This window comes from Plectropomus leopardus, chromosome 7 (assembly GCF_008729295.1).
Source record: "Plectropomus leopardus isolate mb chromosome 7, YSFRI_Pleo_2.0, whole genome shotgun sequence".
Classification (NCBI taxonomy): Eukaryota; Metazoa; Chordata; class Actinopteri; order Perciformes; family Serranidae; genus Plectropomus; species Plectropomus leopardus.
Window position 1 is genome coordinate 14,627,642 of NC_056469.1, and position 22,900 is coordinate 14,650,541.

Sequence of the window (22,900 nt, forward strand, 5' to 3'; positions counted from 1 at the left end):
ACACACACACACACACGCACACACACGTTACCACAGCACGCCAAAGCTGATTGCTTCATACCTTGAATAACCAGATTCAAACACTGTGTTCATACTTTGACAAGACAAATTACTCATTTTAAATAATCATGTTGCTTCAAGTTTGAAAGATGAATTAAACCGGAAGTAGGTGATACGGCTTTCATATATTTATTTAAAAATACCCCAGTGTCCCAGTTAAATGTATTACACACAAGTTTCTCTTTAAACCTAATCTTTACTCACGATGTCTGTGTTTTTTTTAAGATAAAATCACAAGATACACTGCAACTTTTGAAAGAGACGTCACACAAAATCAAAATGTGTGTGTGGGAACTGTTGTAATAAAAAAATCGTATTTTAAATAGCGGGAGTTCTACGAGTACACTGTAGGTGAAAACAATTCAGCATAACATATTTCTCATTACAGACAGTACTGATCGTAGGTTTTTTCTTTATTTGTTACGCTAGTCGAGACGGCTTTTAATTTGGAAGCCACGACCGGAAAACCTATTTATTTTCCTCCTGTCTGCGTTTGGCTTGACTGGTACTGAAACTGAGGAGGAGGGAGAGCTGGGAGTGCGATGCCGCCTGGGCTGACATACTGTGGACTGGCTGGACTTGTCACGGGGCCTGTCAGGCAAACAATGTGTTTCTGTCACAGAAAATAAGAAGTAAATAGATTAAAACAAGGAAAAAGACATCTGTGGACACGGGCGTCGCGACAGAAGAACTACTTAGGATGGGCGAGCGCGCCGACGTTGCGTTTAAAACCACTGGATCAAAGTGGCTACAGCCCGTCAGTGAATATTTGGGCTTTCCTCTTGATCAGGTAGGAGAATCTGTCCATAGATCACAGCTCAACTAGGATATTTCTGAGTTAATAATGAACATTTTTCAAGCTTTGTTATGGTGTGAATATCACTGTCATACAGTCTGTCAGTTATCGGCGTGCCACTTAGATTCACCAACGGTTAACAACGCCCGCATTGCAGTTCATCTCTGTAAACGTGTAGATTAAACTTTTCCGGTGTTGTCTAAAATTGCATTTAGAAACTGATGATGTGCAGAACAAAGTCTAAGAAACAGGCAACCTAATATTATCGCTTTATTAGTTACTTGGTCGTGTTTGAAGTCTTCCTCAACAACCTGGAACTGACTCATCCTGGTACCATAGACCTCCATTTAATAACCTTACAACTGATGTAAGACAATAAACTAGTTTAATTTGGCAATTGTAGGAAACTATCATAAAACAAAGTAGAAGAATTGTTATTGTTACGGGCTTAAAATGTGTCATTTTAATTTAATTTTATTATTATTATTTTGCACCAATAAAGAGTGGTTGAACCATGTCAATGACCTTTCCACGTGATTCAGAAATATGAAAAAGTGGGATCCTTTGTCTTTGTATGTTGTCTGGCTCAGGAGTTATGGAAATCTGTGATTTTCACCATTTGCCTGGAGATAAATTCAAGTTGGCTGTCAAACTAGAGAAGTGTAATTCTAGACTCCATTAGCGTCCTAAAGAAAGTTACAAAAAAAAACTATTAAACTGTAAACAATTGCTCCAGACTGTAACGTTCTATCCTAAAATAACATCCCAGCAAAGCCAATGGATAAGCCTTTGACACTACTGAGAATGATGTGTGTAAAAAAAATCACTATAATCTTGCATTATGCTGTCATAATACATCCCCACGTGAGTATTAGGAGTTGTTTTTATCAGGTTTCTAAAGCAGATTTTTTGTTGAATATTTTCATGTCTGACAACCTATTCTAATCTTTACCCCCCCCCCCAGTGAATTTTTTGGCATGCCAGCTCTTTGCCTTGGGTGCTGCCTTCTGGTTTCGTCTCTACCTCAGTCCTAGCCATGCCAACCCCCTGGTCAGGCACGCTGTGGCCACTCTTCTTGGCATTGCCTTTCTCATCCTCTGCTTTGGATGGTACTGTCTGATACTGTCAGAGATTCACTCACACAGTACTCCATTCAGTTTCTCTAATATGATGCTGCACCTCTTCATTTTCTCAGTAACAATCCTTAATTAACATTATAATTTGAGTGAGAATATGTGGTGGTTGACCACTGAGCTCAGTGTCTACTAAATGTCTGCCATTCTGACAAGCAGGCAGGGCTAATGTTCAATGTGCAGGGCTGCAGGCTTATAATTACAGGAGAATGGCAAGGACGCACGCTGCAATGAGGAGAGATGTTTGAATCAATGAATTTATCATTTGAGGTACTACATATGCGGTTCTAATCCAGGGAGTTTTAGCATATTCCATGAGGAACAGGTTTCAGGTTTTTGTCTAGGACACTGACACACACTGCATCATATCACATACATAAAATCCACCTCAGGATTAAATAAAGAACACTGGTTTATTCAAAGATTCGTAAGTATGGACATGTTCTGATTTTGTGTGTCCTTGTCTGCAGGTACTCCGCTCACATCCTCACAGTGGTGGTTGCAAGCTACTTGATTATAATCCAAGCTGACATCAACAATGTACACAGGTAAGAGTTGGTCTGCATTCTTCCACATAAGTCTGTGATAAAGCTAAAATATTAGACCGTAAAATGGAACATGAAATGCTACAGCATTGGAATGTGGTGGAATTTGTGACATTTAAACAGCAGCTGTAACAGAGTTGATTCCTTATTGCTGTGTGGCATTACTAAATAGTTTTGTGCTTTGTCTGCATTCGGTTGCCTTGTTCGGTTGCTTATAGAAAAAAATTTGTTCTGTTGCTGGAAGTGTTCTTGCTCTAGACCAGACTGACCTGATAGTCTGACATCATGCTGACAGTTGGTTGACAGCTGCTTTAGCAGCAACATCTCATTTTCACGATACTTGTGCAGTTGCAGATGCTGTTATCTTCAGGTAAAACTAGTAAAACAAGATCAGCTGAATACTGTTTCACGTCATAGGTGTGTATCTGGTGGAGAGGGCAGACAGCTTTGTCTAGATAATGTTAATTGTATTGATAATTTGTTGTAGTAAGGCGAGTTTTGACATTTAAATCTGAAAAACAAAGATTTGCTGTTACGCCCATCTTGGAATTTACCCATTTATCAACTCCCTCTCGCATATTTCAACACAGACTGCAGTGCAATGCACTCTTCCTCATTATCCTCCAGTAAAAATGTGGGGTGGACTAAAATACTGTTGCTGATAGAAACTAACGTAAAACACATCAGATAAAAAGCATCCAGACACGCCAGCCAGACCTGTCTTGTTAGAGATTACCAGACTGTGTATTTGTGTGCATCTTTATGTGCCTATTTCTCACTTTGCAGCCATGTTTACAGTGTATGTGTGCAGCTCTTTGAGTTTACATAGTATATGTTTCATAATATGTGCATGTTTGCTTGAAACAACTCGTATGTGTCATAGTATTTTTTTTTTTTTTTATGAATGGAGTGTCATAAATGAGGTTTTGGTGAGGTTTCCCTGGCATTCATTTTTGTAAAGGGATTGCCCTGCAGGGAGAGGAACATAAAAACTCATTGTTCTTTACTTGTGGAGCAAAACACACAGTGTAAGCTGTGTCCCAGGTTAAACATGCATACCAAGTTACACATGTCTTTATAAGTGGCACAGGGTGAAAGGAGGTATTGACCCCAGTACACTCTCTCAAAACAATGACCTATTATTGTGACATAATGTCAGTATTTATTAGGAATTTGTTGGGGTGATCCTGATGTTGAACATTGGCCTGTCTTTTTGATGACTTCAATTTATTTGAGCTTGATCCAGATGTTTTGTAATAATTTAGTAGCATTTTATTGTAGAATAGGTCAGTTCATACATTTTCATGGTCTCATTAACAACCTTTAAAGACAGTTTGCTAGTCTAGTTCAGCTGCAAGTTGTCACTTGCATATTTTTTTTTCAAGTCATCAGTTTAACTGATATCAAATAAATGATTAATTCTGACCCATATCTAATTGCAAGTGCACACCAATAAGGTTTACAGCAAATGAAATATTAAAATACATAAGAAAGGCATCCATGTGGTTGCTCAGTCTGAGTCTGCAGAGAAAACATTCAACCATTTAAAATGTTCCCAAGTCCAATCCAAATGTGTATTTGGAAAAGGGCTGCAACTAACAATTATTTTTATTGTTGATTAATCTGTTGATTATTTTCTCAATTAAATTATACTCTTATTATTATTATTATTATTATTATTATTATTATTAGAAATAGTAGTAGTAGGAGTAGTAGTATAAGTATTATTATTTTAGCATTCACTCTGAAATGCCTTGTTTTGTCCACAGCTCAATGATTTTCAGTTTACTGCCATAGAGGAGGAAAGAAACTTGAAAATATTAATATTTAAGAAACTTGAATTAGAGAAATGTGACTGTTTTTTCTTTAAAAATGACTCTTAAAATGACAATTAATTGAATATCATATAAATTGGCAGTTAATTTAATGATTGACAATTGATCAAATAATTGTTGAATCTCCTATTTGGCACATTTTTCTAGGGATTAAATAATAGAATTTGTAGCACATTAGCAAAAATTGCTAACATGATAGGTGACAAGTCATTTAAACGTATTAATACTGGATGAAGAGGTGGAAGCCCCTTTTTGTCACATTTACAGGTATTGTATCACCAGAAGGTGTGTGATTTGTTTTGTTTATTCTTCCACATACAGGTATTCCATGGTGACGGCTATGGGCTACTTGACAGTGTGCCAAGTGAGCAGAGTCTTTATCTTTAACTATGGAGTTCTGTCTACAGACTTCTCTGGGTAAGGAAAAACATAGTAACTTTGTTGTCTCACTTCTTTTTCCTCTCTCCTCGCCACACCCTCCAGGTGACAGCATATTAGTCATTTCAGTTTTAGTACAGTTGGGATGTTATCAGTTAATGTTTCCAAACCATGTTGTTCCTGCTTACACATTTGCCAGGACCACGGCCTTGTGTAAATACAACACCACTGATTAAAGAGCAGCACTGGTGATTGTTCACAGTTGACATTGTCCAGCCAGGTAGTGTTGAGGTACTTTCAGACTCCTGGCAACTGTGACTTTGTTGTATTAGAAACAAGGTGGCTTCTAAAGGAGTGAGCAGTTTACTCTTTAGTATGTTTCTCTTTATTTGAAGGGATTCTTCTTATCACCTCATTACATTTAGACTCTATAAGGATAAAGAAGTGTTTCAAGAAGGCTTCCTATAACAGAGGATGGGTGGTGACTTCTCTGTTGTTGCCTATTCTTTCATAAAGGAAAGATTTCATCATCAAAAATGGCTATTTTGAAACCGAAACTGCAACCACAGGCTTTAACTGCAACATCATTCCAAAGCTACTTTCACATTGATTGCATGTAGTCACTTTTAAAAAAAGAGAACAACTGGTTTTAGCTCATTGCAGAGTGCATCTTGTAGAGAGAGCAGGGCCTCCCAGGATTCACAAAAACATGACAACTATTTAACTATACATGGAGCTGCAAATACATTGGGTTTGTTAGGATAATACTTTAAATTGTTCACACCAGATAAAGCTGTGTTTTCCGTGTGCAGTTGTTCTTTTAAAGGTAACACTTGACTTTGCTGGCTCCTGTATTCAGCAACTTTTTTGCCTAGTTCTGGTGTGCATGAATTTGCTGGCAGCCTCGCTTGCACCCCGCGTGACTGTGGTGATGATCAGCCAGGCCTGTGAGTCAGCCTCGGTCAGAGCCATATATTGAATTAGAGATCCAGCTTCTTTAAGCTTTCGGATCGGACAGAATAATCTTTTGTGAATCACAGAGATGGTGTTGTATGTGTAGGGAATGGATTTATAAGTACTTCAAAATCTAAGGTTCTTTGACTCAGTGGGCTTTTTTGCTAGTTTTACAGCATTCATTTGCTTTGGCAATTTGCTTGTTTCCACTGTTTTGTTGTCCTCATTATCACCTTGATATGATGTGCTGCTTTCTTCATTCTACAGTGACAAAGAAAAATATAAAATAAAGTAGAATAGAGCAAGATGGAATAAAAGAAATAAAATTATATCAGTATACCCATGGCAGGGCTCCACCTTTTAGTGAATATATGTTTTTGGAGCCTCAGAGAATAGGTTATTTGTTCCATTTGATATATTTCCTTTATTTTTTCAGTCCACATATTATGTGTTGGAGGGTCAGGCTTCAACCACCTTACTGTAATGCATTTAATTGCTGTAGCTAGTAGTATCTGTAAGAGATATTTTTTGGCTCTACCTTCCATGCCTCTTGGTAATAGACCTAGTAGGGCTACCATTGGGTCCATTGTAATATTTCCACCAAATATTTTATAAGTGTTTCAAACACTTCCTTCCAGAATACTTCAAGTTTTGGGCATAGCCAGAGGATGTGGGTCTGATTACCAATGTGTGGGCCGCAGTTTCTCCAGCATTTATTTGAGTTTGTAGTACTAAATTTAGCTGTAATTTCAGGTGTCCGAAAGAATCTCATGACGACCTTCCATTTAAATTCTCTCCATACATTTGAATTAGTTACCAGATGTATTTCAGTACAAATTTCCTCCCACATATCATGTGATATGTTTGAATTAATTTCAATTTCCCATCTCTCCTTGACCTGTGCAGTGTTATTCAAATTCATGCTCAGGAATATTTGGTAACAATAGCTTATTAATTTCTTATCCCATTTTTTTTTTGTTTGTACTTTAATCAATAATTCTTCAATTTGCGTTGGTTTAGTAACTTTGTCCCAGTCTTGGTGTTTTAATAAGAAATCCCTCAACTGTAAGTATCTGAAGAAATCTGCGCTTGGTATCTTAAATTCCTCCGCCAGCTGTGCAAATGATTTAAAATTACCAGCATTGTGGAGTTGATGTAAGTTGGTGAGTCCGTATTTAGACCATTTCCTAAAGCCCGTATCTAATTTAGAGGCCACAAAATCATTCATATAGCCAATATTTGTAAGTGCTGAAATTGTTTTAGGCAGCCCAAATGTAGATTTTATTGTCTTCCAAATTTTTAATGTAATTTTGGTCCAGTCACCCATATTTATTCTACTTGGATGGACATCTAGGAAAGGCAAGGCCTGTAGAGGTCTTTCGCATAAACTCTTTTCAATATTGAGCCAGCGTGTATATGATAAATCCTGGAGCCATATTATTAGCGGTTTTAATTGCGCAGCCCAGAAGTAGTATCTCAGATTAGGTAGTTTGAGCCCTCCCTTTGCTTTAGATAACTGTAACACTTTTAGTCTGATTCTTGGTCGCTTTCTCTGCCAGATGAATATTGAAATTAGTTTGTCCAGTTTGTCAAATGTAGTTCTGGGGATGTCAATAGGTAACATTTGGAACAAATATAGTAATTTAGGCAGCACATTCATACGGACACTCTCAATGCGACCCAGTAGAGATAAAGGCAATATTGACCATCGGTCTAAGTCCTTACTAATGTTATGAATTAAACTTTTGTAATTAAAATCGTATAGTTTTTCTAATGAAGGTGGTATATGAATGCCTAAATATTTGATGCCATTTGCTGGCCATTTAAACCCACTCTGCAATTTAGTTGTATCTGAGATGTTGCCGCCTATATATCCATGGCCATTGTTTTGTCCACATTTAAGTAGCCCGAGAAGTATCCATAAGTGAAAATGATGTCCTTTAAACATGGTATTGTTGTTGCAGGTTCTGTAAGATACAGCAGAACATCATCAGCATACATTGAGATTTTGTGCTGTTCTCCGTTTATCGTCACTCCCCTTATATTATCATTATCCCTAATCAGCTGTGCTAATGGTTCAATACTGATATCAAATAACAGAGGAGATAGTGAACAACCTTGTCTACACCCGCGTTCCAGAGTGAAACGGTCTGAGAGAAATCCGTTCACCTTAACTGCGGATTGTGGATCCGAATATAAGGTTTGTATCCATTTGATGAAGTTCGGACCAAATTGGAATCGTTTCAGAGTTTGGATAAGGTATTGCCAGGATACTCGGTCAAATGCTTTCATGGCATCTAGGGATAAATCATTGACTCCTCTTCTTTAATTTTTGGATGTGTCATTAAATTTAACAACCTTCTGATTGTCTCCATAGTATCTTCCCTTTATAAACCCGGTCTGATCGGGATGGATAATTTCTGTAGTAATTTTGTTGACACGTCTTGCCAGAATAGCTGTTAGGATTCGTAGATCTGTATTCAATAATGAGATCGGTCTGTATGATTGGCATTTGATGGGATCTTTGCCATCTTTATGTATCACTACTATAGTAGCCTCTCTCCAAGAGGGGGCCATGGTTCCAGATTTTAATGCATGGTGGTAAGCGTGTAGTAATAAAGGTGATATAATCTCTACGAAGGCTTTGTAAAATTCGTTAATATACCCATCTGGGCCAGGGCTTTTATTATTTTTCAGAATGGAGATTACCTGACGTATTTCCAGGTCCTTAATTGGCTCATCCAGTTCTCTTGCCATAGATTCAGGTAACTCTTTTAATTTGATATCTTTTAAAAATTGTGCCAATTCTTCATCATTTGTGCAGGTGTCTGTATTTTTGTACAGAGTTTTATAGAATTCTGCGAAGGACTGTGATATTTCATCCGGCTTTGTGAGAATTGAATTATTCTCCTTTAATTTCTGGACTATGTTTGATGATTGTTGTTTTTTTTTAAGTCTTATTGCTAGTAGTCTGCTCGCCCTATTACCATTTTCGTAGTATTTTTGATTAGCGAACCTTAAATTGCCCTCTATTTTTTCATTAATTAAGCTGTTTAGGTCTCTGCGTGCCTCTTTTAGATTGTTCAATAAGCTTGAGGTTGAGTTTCTTTTGTGTTGCTGTTCAAGCTGCCTTATTTTGTTTTCAAGCTCTCGCTGTTTTTCTCCCTTTTTCTTTTTCTGGCACTTGTAAAGGAAATGATTTGGCCTCTGATATATGCCTTCGCACAGTCCCATAGAGTAAGGGGTGATATTTCAGGTGAAGTATTAGTGTCAAGGTAATTTTTTAGTTCAGTTTTTATAAATGCAATGAATTCTCTATCATTGAGGAGCGACGCATTTAATCGCCATTGTTTAGTTGCTGGCCTGTTACCAATGTTCCACGACAATACGAGAGGAGCGTGATCGGATAATGTAATTGGGAGGATCTTTATGTCGTCTACTCTAAAACATTCTGCCTTGGGAGTAAAAAAGAGGTCTATTCTGGAGTATGAAGAATGCCTATGCGAAAAAAAGGTAAAATCTTTGCCTTTAGGGTGCTTGTTTCTCCAAATGTCCACCAGGCCAGATTCTGTTGATAAATGCCTAAGCATATTGCTCATCCTAGAGGTAGAAGTGTTAGACATAGGTTGTCTATCTAAATGTTGGACATGACGCAATTAAAGTCTCCTCCTAACATTAAGATACCAGAGCCATGCTGTAATATTATGGAGAAGATTGTACGAATAAAGCTAGGCTCATCCTCGTTTGGAGCATATATATTCAGAAGACAAACTTCCACCCCATCTATCAATCCATTCATCATTATAAATCTCCCTGTCGAGTCTTTATGAATTTTGGTTGATGTGAAATTGACCTGTCTGTGTATCAAAATAGCTACACCTCTTTTTCGGCCAGATGAGTGTGATGAATAAAATACCTTATCTGCCCAGGACTTCTTTAGTTTCTCGTGTTCCTTGTCTGAAAGGTGAGTTTATTGCAGGAATGCAATCTGGCAGCTATTTCTCTTTAACTGATTAAATCTTCTTTCTCAATTGGGCTGTGGAGACTTAACATTGTAACTTATTACCTTAAGAGATCCCATAACTCAGAAGCAGGGTCACATGTAATGGAAAGAAAAGAAAGAGTAAAATAATATAGAATAAGCTAATAAGGAGGTTGTGGGAAATAATATCAAGCAAGTAATAAAGTGGGTGTACAAGTAGGGACTGGAGGCTACATGAAAAATACCTGAGAATTATTGAGATAACAGCAGCATATGTTTTGTAACATTTCAACTTTAACAAATGATTCTTATCCTGAAAGAGTATGTGGATGGGCAAGTTCGCTGTTGCTCTTTTAGATCCCTGGGGAACATGGGAATCGACATGAACAGAGCTGAACATAAAACTACAACAGCCGAGAACACGGCTAACACAAGTGTCCGGTTGGTCCTGTGGGGCACAGTTTTAGGCTGCATCTCGAACTTGCAGCTGTGCGAACAGACAAGAGTTCGCTTTGGTTTGGGCAGAAGCCAAACTAAATTCAGTCAGTAGATGTGCACATCGAGCTACCCCAGAACCTCATATGAAATAAGGACATCTTAAACTCAATAACTTAAGTTTCAAATGTAACTGTATTGTAGTAAGTCACTTTAGCCAAAACGGCAATCATGTACTTTTGAGTAGGCTATGCTGTTGATAATCTCTCACTTACACAATGTGCAGGTGACAAATCCCTCAATTCAAACAGCTGCTTAATAGATTGCATATTCATAATCATATTGCCATAAAGGTCATGGATTTAGCGTATCAGGCTCTTTTTTTTTTTTTCAAACCTGATGACAGTGAGGGATACTGTCGCTTAATGCTCCGGTCCATCAGCTGGAAGGATGTGTTTCTTTATATAGTCCATTGCCTTAGTAGCATCCACAAACTCCCGCTCATCGTTGTTATTGGAGATGCGGAGCCTGTCCGGATACAGCAGACCATAGTGGACCCCAGGTTTCCCCTGAAGCATCTTCCTGGCGGGTGTAAACGCTGCTCGGGCTCTGGCGACATTCGCGGTATAGTCCGGGAATATAGCGATCGGGTTGGTTGGCCGCCTCAGTCTCTGGCTTTCCTCAGAATATCCAAGGCATCTCCCTCGTTGTGTAGCTTCGCGATGATCATACGGGGCTTGTCTCCGGGTCTCCTCTGTGTCAGGCTGCGGTGTGAACGCTGGATTAGTATCTCTCTGTCCAGGTGCAGCACTTCCTTGAGGAGTTTGGAGCACCGCGGTGGGAGAGCTTGACCCGGGCTCCTCAGTCACTCCCGTGATTCGAATGTTTCCCCTCCTCATCCTGCCCTCCATGTCCTCGCATTTTTCTTTCAAATCTTCAACTTGTTTCTTGAGGTCTGTTACTGTAGTTTGCACCGATACAACTTCATCTGACCACGCTGACAATCCATCCTCGACAGCCTTCACATTCGCTTGCGCCTGCTCAACCTCTGTGCGGATAGCTGCTGTGTTGTTAGCTATTTCGGTTTTCACATCAATCATTTCTCTCTTCAGCGATTCAAAATCCTTCGCCAGCGCGCTCTTCAACTCTTCTCTGATAACTGACGATATTTCTTTTCTCAATGAGGAGAGGATGTCCGCTTTGATTGTTGCGGCGTTCATGCTTGTACTTACTCCAGGTTCAAGTGGGGTCAGGCCGGATTTATCTGGACTTTTAGCCGAGGAGGTTTGGGGCCTTGTGTTGGGCCGAGCTTCGTAGTTGTATTTTTGGAGATTTGCTGCCATTAGCGTCGGTTCTTCTTCACTGACTTTGCCGGGTAGTGTTAAATATACAGTTACCACGTTTAATTTGTATTTTCGAGCGTAGATGTCGAGTAATATATGTTTGTAATTGAGAGATTCTGTAGGAGCTCACAAAAGTGCGACTTACTCCATTGCGGCTCGCTAGCCGCCCCCCCCGAATCTTACGTTTTTGATGGATGAAATCTTTTTGCTATTGTTATTCTACTGGTGTAATCAACTTCATAACATGCATTTCCAAAGAACACCGTGAGCTTGACAAGTAAAACTTTAGAGAGTTGAACGACTTGCATTGGATTAATAGGTGACCTGGTTTCACACTAAAGGAGAAGAATGATGTGATTCACAGGGGAAATAAATTCTGTAGCCTCAGACAGATGCTCAGTTGGCAGTTGCTTGGGCGTGCTTTGTTTCAAGTCATTCATTTAATAAATGACCGCAAAGTGCTCTCTTTCACTAAAACCTCCCACTGCTAATCAAACAAACATGCTCCTTCTGACTTTTAAAACATTTAAGAACTTGTTCCCCATATTGGAAACTTTGTCATACTTGGCCATCACCAGGCTGGCTGTGAGAGGATGAAAACACTAGAATGGCGAATTATCATCACTACTATGGATTGGTTTCTGTGGCATAGTATTGTGAGGGTTAGAACTATAAAACTTTATGTAGCCATTAAATGTGTGTATTATTATGCTATTTTTTTCACCACAGAATCTCCACAGAATCCGTATTTTAACATTAGTTACTTCTTTATTTGTTTCTGCCCAGGCCTCTGATGATAGTAACCCAGAAGATAACCACACTGGCTTTCCAGCTCCATGATGGTAAGGCAGGAGAGAAAGATACACACACAAACATACTTAATTGTGCACACACAATTAACACATGGTGAACCAGCATGAACAATACGAGGACCCTGAAAATAAAGCAGCTAAATGGAATTCAACCATCATTAATTTTATCATTTGGTTGCAAAATGAAAGTTTCCAAAAAGGTTACTAATGGTGCCATCTATTATTTTTCCAGGTATGTGTAAAAAGTCTGAACAGCTGACCTCGGAGCAGAATGCTCTGGCTATAAAGTAAGTTTTTACTTTGGCAAATACTCAACTTCAATCTTTCTAATAAAAATTATTATATCCTGCAGTGTGACACATCAGCAGCTTAACTTTTTGGAGGTCATGGCTGTGACCTGTCAATAATGATCATCTTTTTTCACTACCGGATTTAGCCGATTGTCATTTCAAGCTGTTCTTTGGGGTGCACAAAGTTTACAGTGAAGGGTTGATATGTATGTGGACACAGCGTCCCTGTCAAAGTATATATGCAGAGAAGGTTGCACCTGGTTTCACAACTTAATTAAAGAATGAATAACTGTTTTTTTCCTTTAGCCACGAAGGACAGTGACAAGGAGATGCAACCATGGTGAATAGTTTGTTTATGTAAAAAGCATGCTGGGAACTTAGAAGAAAGGCATCATTTTGCATGGAAAATATGACATTTTTATGCATGTGAATAGATAAACCCACAGTCCTGAGCGTACCATGCATGCCATTTTAAAAGAATTTTAAAATACATTAAAATGAAACAATTATAAAACAAAGTTTTGCTCTTGTTTAATAATCCTGCAAATCTAAATTCAGCGACTGTTTGTGAGCTCACTTAAAGATTCCTGTGTTACCGTTAGGTTTGGATGTCACTCTCTTCAGATTTCACTCATCCAGTCTGGTTTTACTGTAATCAGGAATCTAGACAGAAGCTCAGTAGGTCGGAATTTTCTTTCAGGAAATAACTGGCTTATTGAAAAGCAGATGTCTTTATGATTTCCTGCTTCTTCAGTATTTGGAAACAGTTACAATATGATTCATTCATATCTCGATACCCAATTCTAGTTTCTTAAAATGCTGCTGAACTGCTATAATCTAGCTGATCAAACAAACCAATTCAGAAGCTGATTTGTCACTTTCGAAATTTTAAAAGTTACTTTGTGTCTTCACAGAAAGTTTACTTTTAGAAAACGTTTCATCTGCCAAGCAATGATAAAAATTGTGTGCCTTTTTCATGTTTCCACTCATGAAAATATACAGTCACATTGTTGCATTTCTCCTGAAGTAAATGCTGTTATCATACAGAAAATAAAGTGCCTCCCTGCTCTGTTTTCAGTTATTTCTCCTGTTCTTTCCGCAGTGTGAGACCTTCTCTTATAGAGTACCTGAGTTACAATCTAAATTTCATGAGTGTCTTGGTGGGACCGTGCAGCAACTATAAAGAGTACATAGACTTCATCGAGGGAAGGCACATCAGCAGGAGGCTCAGGCAGCACTCTGGGACGTGTAATGGGCAGAATGGCTATGATAAGGCACCAGACCCTTCACCTGTGGTAAGTTCGTGACTGCATAGCTGGCTGCTGCTCCCTCTTCTGAGTTTATGTCACTGCATAATCTGGGACTAAGACCATATTCTTTTTCCAGTTTACATCTTATATTCAATGAGTCTTTTCCAGTCGTATCAGGAGTCTGATTCTTCTGTTTTTGCACCCAGTCTTATGGCTGCCAGTGTTTCATTCTATATATGACTAATTTCCTATGATCTCTACCAGACCTGATTGGTGACTTAAATAGTCAAGTGGTTGTTATGTCCATTCATAATGTGTGTCTGTTGCTCAGGATTTGTTTTCTCTGCAGAACGCTGTCTGTCGAAAATTGCTGGTCTGCAGTGGATGTATGCTGTTCTTCCTCACTGTGACTCGGTCCTTGCCGATAACCTACAACGTCGACCCTCACTTTGTCAGCCACGCCCCTTTCCTCACAAGGCTCACCTACGCTTTCTTCTCCATACAAGCAGCAAGGCCCAAATTCTACTTTGCCTGGACACTAGGTGAGCTGCGTGTGTGTGTGTATGTGTCAGGTAGCCAGTTGTCACGTGGTAATATGTTGGGAACATGTGCTACATTGCTGTTGCCATTGAAGTCATGTGTTTGGATTGTTTTTTCTCGGTCCTGTCAGCTGATGCAGTCAACAACGCTGCAGGTTATGGTTTCTTGGGGATGGATGAAAATGGAAAGCCATCCTGGGACCTCATCTGCAACCTCAACATTGTGGGAATTGAGGTGCCCATAATGTTTCTCATGATTTAAAACGTAGAGCAACTCTATACTGTTAACTCTTTGAAACCTGAACAAATTGCCTTGATTTTTTTTTTTTCAGAAACATGGAAAGAAGGCGATGAGCAAAGAAAGAAGTGACTCAAAAATTAGCAAAAGTACAAGGAAATTACCTGAAAAATAGAAAAAGAAAGTAAAGAAACAACAAGTAAATGACTTGGAAAAAGTGCCCCAAATTATAATAATTTGTGACATAATTTCATGTATGTAATTATTATAATTACAAATATGATTTTTTTATTTCCCTTGATGCTATTACTTGCTTTTTTAAAAATTATTTTCTAAATCTACTGAGTTCTTGCAAATTGTGGAGTCTTATTAAAAGAAAATGCACAGATTTGCTCAGGGTTCAAAGGATTAAATACTTGTGAAAGGTGTTTGACAGCTGCACAAGAAAGTGATGTTGCACCAGGTTTCAAAGGGTTAAGTTTCATGCTGGTTCATCTTGGTCAAAGTCCAGCAATTACATGAGGACTGAAACATAAATTTACTGGTAGTTGTTATTGCTCTTTTTTCAGACGGCAACCAGCTTCAAGACATTCATAGACAACTGGAACATTCGGACAGGAATTTGGCTCAAGACGTAAGTGCTGCATCTGTGAACTTCAGTACTGATGCATGAGGTCAGGAAAGAGTTTTCTAGCTTTCCATTTCACAAACTCTTTTATGTTTGATTCCTCTCATCTCCTCAGGGTGTGTTATGACAGAGCCCCAAAGCACAGGTTGGCGTTGACCTTTATCCTGTCTGCCTTGTGGCATGGTGTTTATCCAGGGTACTACTTCACCTTCATCACTGCCATCCCCATCACCATCGCAGCACGAGCTGTGAGTACTCTACCTCCTCTGGAATTTCAAATTGATGGTTCAGCAAAAGGATCAAGAGAAAACCGAATAAGTACACCTGGCTGATCTCTTAATTAAAGTAGACTTGAGCTGTCAAACGATGTTTTTAATCGCAGGATTTTAACAGGTAATTGCGATTAATCACATTTTTAATCACGTGTTTTCAGTTACATTATTTTGCATTACATAACAGGTATAAATAACAGGTATATTACCAGATTAGGAATCAAAAACAGCAAAAAAACTACATGGAACTAGCATAAACTAGGCATGTCTGTAAAGGGGGGCCATGTCATTTTTCCATCACCAAAATTGAGTTTGATACCAGTATCATTGTTGCTTTTTAAAGCCCAATTATGTAAAACGTTATGTACAGCCCTTAATCACATCATGATTAATGCATTAACGCTGACAGCCCTAAAGTGATACAAAAGCCAGATATAATATACACAAATGTTGATTTTAGTAGTCTAAATTGTTTTAATCTGAGAAAATCTTTCAAAGGAAGGTGTTAGATTTTCTTGTATAGTCAGGTGGGTTAGTTTAAATAGCAAACAGCATAGCCCAAACACACCAATCCCTTCACTGGTTATTTATCTCTCTCTGTTCATCCGTCTCTCCCCACCAGGTACGGAAGTCTGTTCGCCACCACATACTGGGCTTCAGAGGCTTGAAGCTGGGATATGACATCCTGACTTGGGCAGCCACCCAGCTCGCCATCTGCTATACTGTCATGCCTTTTCTACTTCTTGCAATAGAGCCCACTTTAGTTTATTACAGGTATGTAGTGCTCATCGTTATTCTGCTTATCATAAAAGCCTAATTCTTGCTTGCCACATTCATGTGGCCACCAGGGTCAGAGTGAAGTAAATTTCTTCATCTGCCCACAAGGTTGCCATCTTGTTTTCAAGTGTGCATATGAAGATCGTGTGTACAAACACAGATCCCTGGCTATATCTCACAGTGTATGTGAGAGCGTCTGCTGCAAAGGTGCAAATCAGCAGCTAACGACATCTGCACTGAAGTTTGAACAAGGTAGAGGAAGGTAGAAGCAGTAAGAGTTCTGGTGCATGTGTTTTAGTCACCACAGAGCCAATTTTTATCACAAGTTTGTTTATTTTGTGATCTGTCTCTGTTTTTTGAAGGAGATTTTTTAAGAGTCCAGTCCATTCAACAAACTACAAAAATGTCATACTTACAATGTCTTCTGCTGCAGCGTTCAAGTCTGAAAGATTAAAGATAAAGAGAGTGTTAGTTAGGGCTGCAACTAACAGTTGTTTTCATTATCGATTTATTCTATTTATAATTTCATCAAATGAAAAATGACGGAAAATGTTGAAAAGTGCCCATCACAAATTTTCGAATACAAAGGTGATGTCTTCAGATGTTTTTTTTTGCTCAACCAACAGTCTAAAACAAAAAATATCCAGTTTACCATCATACAAGTCTATTTAAACCAAAACAATATGCACATTTGAGAAATTGGAACCAGATAATTTGATTTAAAAATGATCAAAATAGCTTCAGATTCATTTTCTTTCAATCCCATAAACAGCCAATTGTTGCAGCATTAGTACAATGTATTTGCAGGCTTTTTGCGACACATATATATTGTATATTGAGAGCTATGCCAACAGTGTCCTTTCTTCAAGTTGATTATCAAGGTTCAAAAGTTGAGTTGAGCCCCAGAATTCTCCTTAGTTGTATACATTTACAAAATTCTTATTATTAACCTGCTATTTTGTGGCCTGCTCCATTTTGTCACGTCAGTTTATCTTACCAATCAACATTTTACTCTTACAGTTCAATAATGACAAAATAATGAATTAGTTCCACTCTTGTTTTTCCTTCTAGGTCTATGTACTACCATGTCCACATCATCAGCATTCTGGCGGCAGTCGCCCTGCATCGGAAGCACAAACCCAGTGAACCCTCCGCCACCACCAAAACGTTTTCCTCCTCCTCCTCTTCCACGTTTCCGTGCTCAGCCCAGTGCCAGCCTGTTCACTCCAACAACAATGACAAAGTAGACTGAAATCCCCTCTTCACGTTCTTTTACCAGGCTCTCAGTCGAGGCTGTTCTCTCAAAGACAAGTGAATATCCCTAAAGGGCATCCAGCCAACTCAAAATGGAAAAACATTATTTATTTTTTGGGACAACAGGACAAAAACTTTGGTATGATTCGATGCAGGACATGAACCTATGGTACTGGATGTACACTGGGGGAGCTTTTCTGCCGTATGGTAAGATTACCAAGATCGGAACCTGATTCTAAGACAAAACATCAAACAGAAGCACAGCAGGCGGACTGAAAAGAGAAACTTCAGCTGAGGACACTGCTTTGGTACCACCAACAGGACGCTGGCCTCCTTCCACCTGCCCCCTCTTTCCTCCCCCCCGTGCCCAACTCAACACCAGCCTGCCCGCTCTGACAACAATGCAACAGTGTGAAGAGAGAAAGGAGGCTTGCTTTCTTCCCTGTCCTCTATCTCCGCTGTCCTGCCGACTGGTTTGGATCAAGGCCAGCACAGTGGGAGAGCAGCTCATAAGCGGGGCACAAATACCAGAACACACACACACACATACAAACTCATGCATAAACAGACACTAGGACACAAATATGCACATCTCTCTCTAAGACACGCTCGTACTCAGTCACACTCTGATGGCACACAAAGGCTGCTCTTGTGTGGCCGCAACAAAAGAGCATACCAAGAGGAGAAAGAGCCCTGGTTTATATGTGTGTTTGAGTGTGTCCTTTTACTCTGCATTACATCCCACCAGCCTCTGTCACTGACCCACTGTGTGCATGTGGACCTTGTTGTGAAAAATGTGGACTGTGTTAATCTTTCTTCCACTGTTAGTTTGTACTGGCTGAGTGGAACAACACTTGAAATAACAGTGAGACCATACAGCCCTGAAACTGTCCGATGAAACTTAAATGAAGTCTTTTAAAGCAGGATGGCAGCTCCTCCAGGTGAGGAGACTCGAGCATTCTGCAGAACAAGTTAACACCTTGACATAGTCTCTATGGATGATCCTGGGCTTTAGCGATAGCCCTGTAAACATAACAAATATCTCAAGTTAAAACAGTAAGATTTTGCTTATGTTGATTTTCATTGCACACTTGCAAAAACTAATGAAATTGTGTAATACAAGCATGGGTTGATGTTCACAGGTGAAAGCAAAAGCATGCGATTTTCAATGATTTAGTGAGTCAGTCCACTTTCACTACAAGCTATCTCTCTGTGCTGAAGCAGCAGGGAGTTTAATAGTGTCATAGTTCTTAATGTGTTAGTACTTTACCATGTGAACGGTGCTGGATACCTGTTATCATGGGTAAGTGAACAAAAACCTGTGGTGAAACTGAGAGGAAATAATTCATAGTTTCTCTTTTTGGGAGGCAGCCATTGCACAAACATAAAATGGAAAGTATGACCAAGAAATTGAGTTTATAAATCAAATGTATTTCTTCTCAGTAGGAGCATGGGGCTATTTTCATTCTATGATTCTTTTGTAGAAAAGAGCACATTTGAAAACGGTAAATTTGCCAGAGTTTATCAGCAGCTGCAGGTTGATTTAACAGAGACATCTGCTGGTTGTTTGTACTGTCTGAACTCTGCTGAAGTAAGCAATGAAGGGGAGCCCATTTAGACAGACTGAAACTGCCACACTGCAGCATCTCCCAGTGCACCCTCATACCAGCCATGAGCAGAAAGCGTATTTATTCCAGTGACATCACAGTTTCTCACCACACTTCACAAGTTCCTCTTTTTACAAGCTTTTGCACAACTAGAAGTTTATGAATCAGAAGGTGATGCTTATGATTAAGATGAGCTAAACACGGTGAAAAAAACATGTGTTCACACTTTTTAATTATTTATTTTTTTCTGTTTTTTTGTCATCATTAAGGTACCACTCATGAGATGTATTGGAGCACTGGGAGTTTTAAAAGTGGCACAGTGGTTTGGCTGTTAATGGTGCTACCTGCTGCAGGCTAGCATGTTAGCTTTTAGCTACATTTATGGGATGATTATACTAAGGTGTGCTAATAATACTAACAAACTGTAATACAAGGATACTTTTTGAGCGGTGTAACAGTGCCTGGTAAAGAAATATGAACTTGAAAATGTCAGGCTGCTCCTTTAAATTAATGACATTGGTTGGCTAATGGAATTACAATTTCTTTGGGTATAGCATGCTGAGAGCGTGTTTATCTCTTAAATCATGTTGGAGACACAATCTTAATATATTTTATTTCCTGCTTTAAAATTTCATCTCAACTATTTTGTTACAGGAAAAATGTGTATTTTGGAATTGCCTGCTTGGCTCAGTTTACATATTGACTCAACCCTCTGATACCCCAAATAAAAAAAAAACAACTTTTTTCCCCTCTTACCTGTAGCGCTGTTTATCAGTCTAGATTATTTTGGTGTGAGTTGCAGAGTGCTGGAGGTATCTACAGAAGAGGTTCCTGCATTCTTCAGTATATCATGGAACTAAATGACACTCTGGTGCTCAAAGCGCCAAAAGTGACCCAGTTACTCAAAATAATCCACAGACCTTGTTGTGATCAGTTTCAAGTAGGAACCTAATCACCGCGCAGAAGAGCGTCGTTCTGGCGTCCTCCTCGGCTGAACTGTATCATCAGTTAGCTCAGTGGTGCTGGGTAAGCTAGCAGACAAGCTGTAGTTTGGTAAAGAAAATACTTTCTATGTGAAACTGCTCACAACAAGGTCTGTGGCTTATCTTGAGTTGCAGGGTCATGATTTCTTGAAAGAGACGTTGCTTTTGAGTTTTTTCTTTTTTCTTTTTTTTTCTTGACACTTTGAGAGCCAAAAGCCGAGTGCCATCTATTTCCATTATATTGGAGAGAAGGCAGACATCTCTATGGCTGATGTCTCCAACACTCTTACAATCAAAACAATCTACATTGATAAATAGCATTACAGGTAAAAGGAAAAATGTGTATTTTTGATTTTTGGGTGAACTGTCCCTTTGATAAATTGGAAATAGAGTATGAAGATTTATGATGGGACAGATATTAATATAAATCAAACCTCTTAGCTGTGCTGTGACAAGAACCCAGATCACATCAAGTGTTGACAGGAGGGGTAGCATGCATTGAATTTACACCAGTTATTTAATAAATAGTGCTGGGGGACTATTTCAAATTCAAAGGGAAACAAGAGGGAGGAACTTGCAAATGGAACAACTATCAGTCTCCCCTGGCTAATTATAACAAATCTGTTTATGATTAAATATTTTATATTTTGAGTGATTTGGAGCAAAGATGGCAATATTTAATTATTGTTGATTATTTTAATGTATAACTGCACATTAGTACCTCTCTTGTATGGAATGACTGCTCTGGGGGACCTGTAGGCTTTGCAAGAGGCCCGCAGTTACCTGGAAAAAAACTCTCAAGTATGGCTCTGCTATAACATACTATTGTTTTTGTGAAACAAGTCTGCAATTAACTGATATGGAACTAGCTGTCACCTTTGCATGTTATCAATATGTTCATCGCACTGTGTAGTCTTCATGTGGGTAATGTGTTTTTAGTGCAGGGAAATGAACGATGAGCGGCACATATACGGTATGCCTGGTTTATCAGAATGAGCAGCTATTTGAATGACTTAATACTGATCATAAAGATTTTTTTTGTATGTGTTTTTGCAGATGTATGCATGGTCAAATGTACTGACTGAGAGTGTGTGTGTGTTGCCCCATTTTAGTATTGTTTGTATGGAGGAAAGAGTGATAAAGATTTGAGTAACAAATAAAGCTTCAGTGAAACAAATATGCCATTATTGCATGTAATTCTTTCTCTAATAATTGCAGCTGCTGGTGAGTCGTGTTTGTTTTCTGTCTGTTAGTGTTCACTCTTTACTCGCTCTCAGTTACAGCCTCATATCAAACCCTCTCTATGCGACGCCTGTCCCATGCCGTTTAGTCTCCGATGATACTCTCAAAGTAGCTGCGTCCTCGTCCCGTGTGTCACCTGTATGTTTCCCCTCTGACACAAATATGCCTGTGAGTGTGTGTGTCTGTGTGTATGTGTGCGCTCTGTTTTGATCCAACCTGAGCTCTCAGACAACTAATGACAACCAGGGGGAAGACGAAAATGGGACAAAGATGACAACAAGCAACAACAAAAATACACTTAAGTCACTGCAGTGCCAGAGTGTGTTCCACTAAAAGTCATCTAAACTGTCGCAGTGTGAGACTGATTGTACTGTTCTGTGCAGGAAATCAAATCAAACTAGAAATACTGCCATACAGTGGTTTGCCTCCACGCATCAGTCAAGTTGCAATTACAGTGTACATCCGTGCCTGTGAAAACATGGTTCCTTAACATGAAGAACATCTGTACAATCAGCTCAGTTTCAAGGTGGACACTCAATGTTACTGTCACCACTGCAGTTTCTGACCAGATGTCTCCCCTTCTGTTCCTGAGTTACGACGCTGAATGATGGTCAGGGAAGTGTTTTTGCAGGACATTATGATGTCACAGTTGACCTTTGACCTCTTGAATATAAAATGTCAGAAGTTCATCATGATATCCCATGAGATATTCATGTGAAATTTAAGCGTATGAATTCTTAAGTTCAACTGCAGAAACAGAATGACTAATTTAAATTTCACATCAGTTTGAGCCTTAGAAGTTAATGACGACTGAGCAAGATTGACCCTTTGAAACCGGAGCAAATTGGCTTAATATCTTTCAAAATCACGGGAAGAAGGCAATGACCAACAAAAGAAAAAATGACCCCAAAATTAGCAAGGAAGGGAAAAGGTCAAAGAAAGTGAAAAAAAATCAAAATTACCTGCAAATAGTGCTGAAAATGATAAAAATCTGTTAAATTATTTGAAATATGTAATTATGATGATTATATAGTTTTATCCTTGCTTCTTTTTTCTTCTAAAACATTTTCAATCATCTTAAAAAAAATCCTAATACACTTATTTCTTGCAATTTGTGAAACATTTATTACCAAGTTGCTCTCCCATGTTTTTGATTTAAAATCAGTTTTGCTCAGTGTTCAAATGGTTAAATATTTGTGAATGGCATCTGAAAGCAGCACAAGAAATTGATGTTGCTCCAGGTTTCAAAGGGTTAAGAGCTTCTTCTATGCAAACTCGTTACAGCAGCCATTATAAGTGTTTCTCTTTTAGTTAAAAGGGGCTAATTCAACAAGACAGAACTCTGTGAACTTTTGTATGAAATAAATGAAAACCTACTTCATGATCCTGGAAGCTCAGCCATGGTGCATCCCACAGGTGTTTTCACTTAATCTGCCTGATTAGACTTCCTCCCAGGACTCTCTCTCTCTCTCTCGCTGTGTGTGTGTGTGTGTGTGTGTCGGTGCGTGCGTGCACAGACTGGGCTTGATTGACTCTCCTTTTGCACC

General features: G+C 39.0%; 1 protein-coding gene across 2 annotated transcripts; it reads left to right on the forward strand.

Moving 5' to 3' along the window:
• Window positions 1-597: 597 nt before the first annotated feature.
• mboat1 (membrane bound O-acyltransferase domain containing 1) lies at window positions 598-20,259 on the forward strand. Of its 2 annotated transcripts, none has more exons than XM_042490166.1 (12): window positions 598-850; window positions 2,460-2,537; window positions 4,691-4,786; window positions 12,248-12,303; window positions 12,506-12,560; window positions 13,666-13,858; window positions 14,145-14,355; window positions 14,484-14,587; window positions 15,160-15,224; window positions 15,334-15,466; window positions 16,113-16,264; window positions 17,339-20,259. In XM_042490166.1, exons 3-12 carry the CDS (start codon window positions 4,698-4,700, stop codon window positions 17,517-17,519), a joined length of 1,239 nt encoding a protein of 412 aa, XP_042346100.1. In that variant the 5' UTR covers window positions 598-850; window positions 2,460-2,537; window positions 4,691-4,697; the 3' UTR covers window positions 17,520-20,259. The 2 variants fall into 2 exon arrangements, with proteins under 2 accessions (XP_042346100.1, XP_042346101.1); XM_042490167.1 differs by having other exon boundaries at window positions 14,163-14,355.
• Window positions 20,260-22,900: the final 2,641 nt, after the last annotated feature.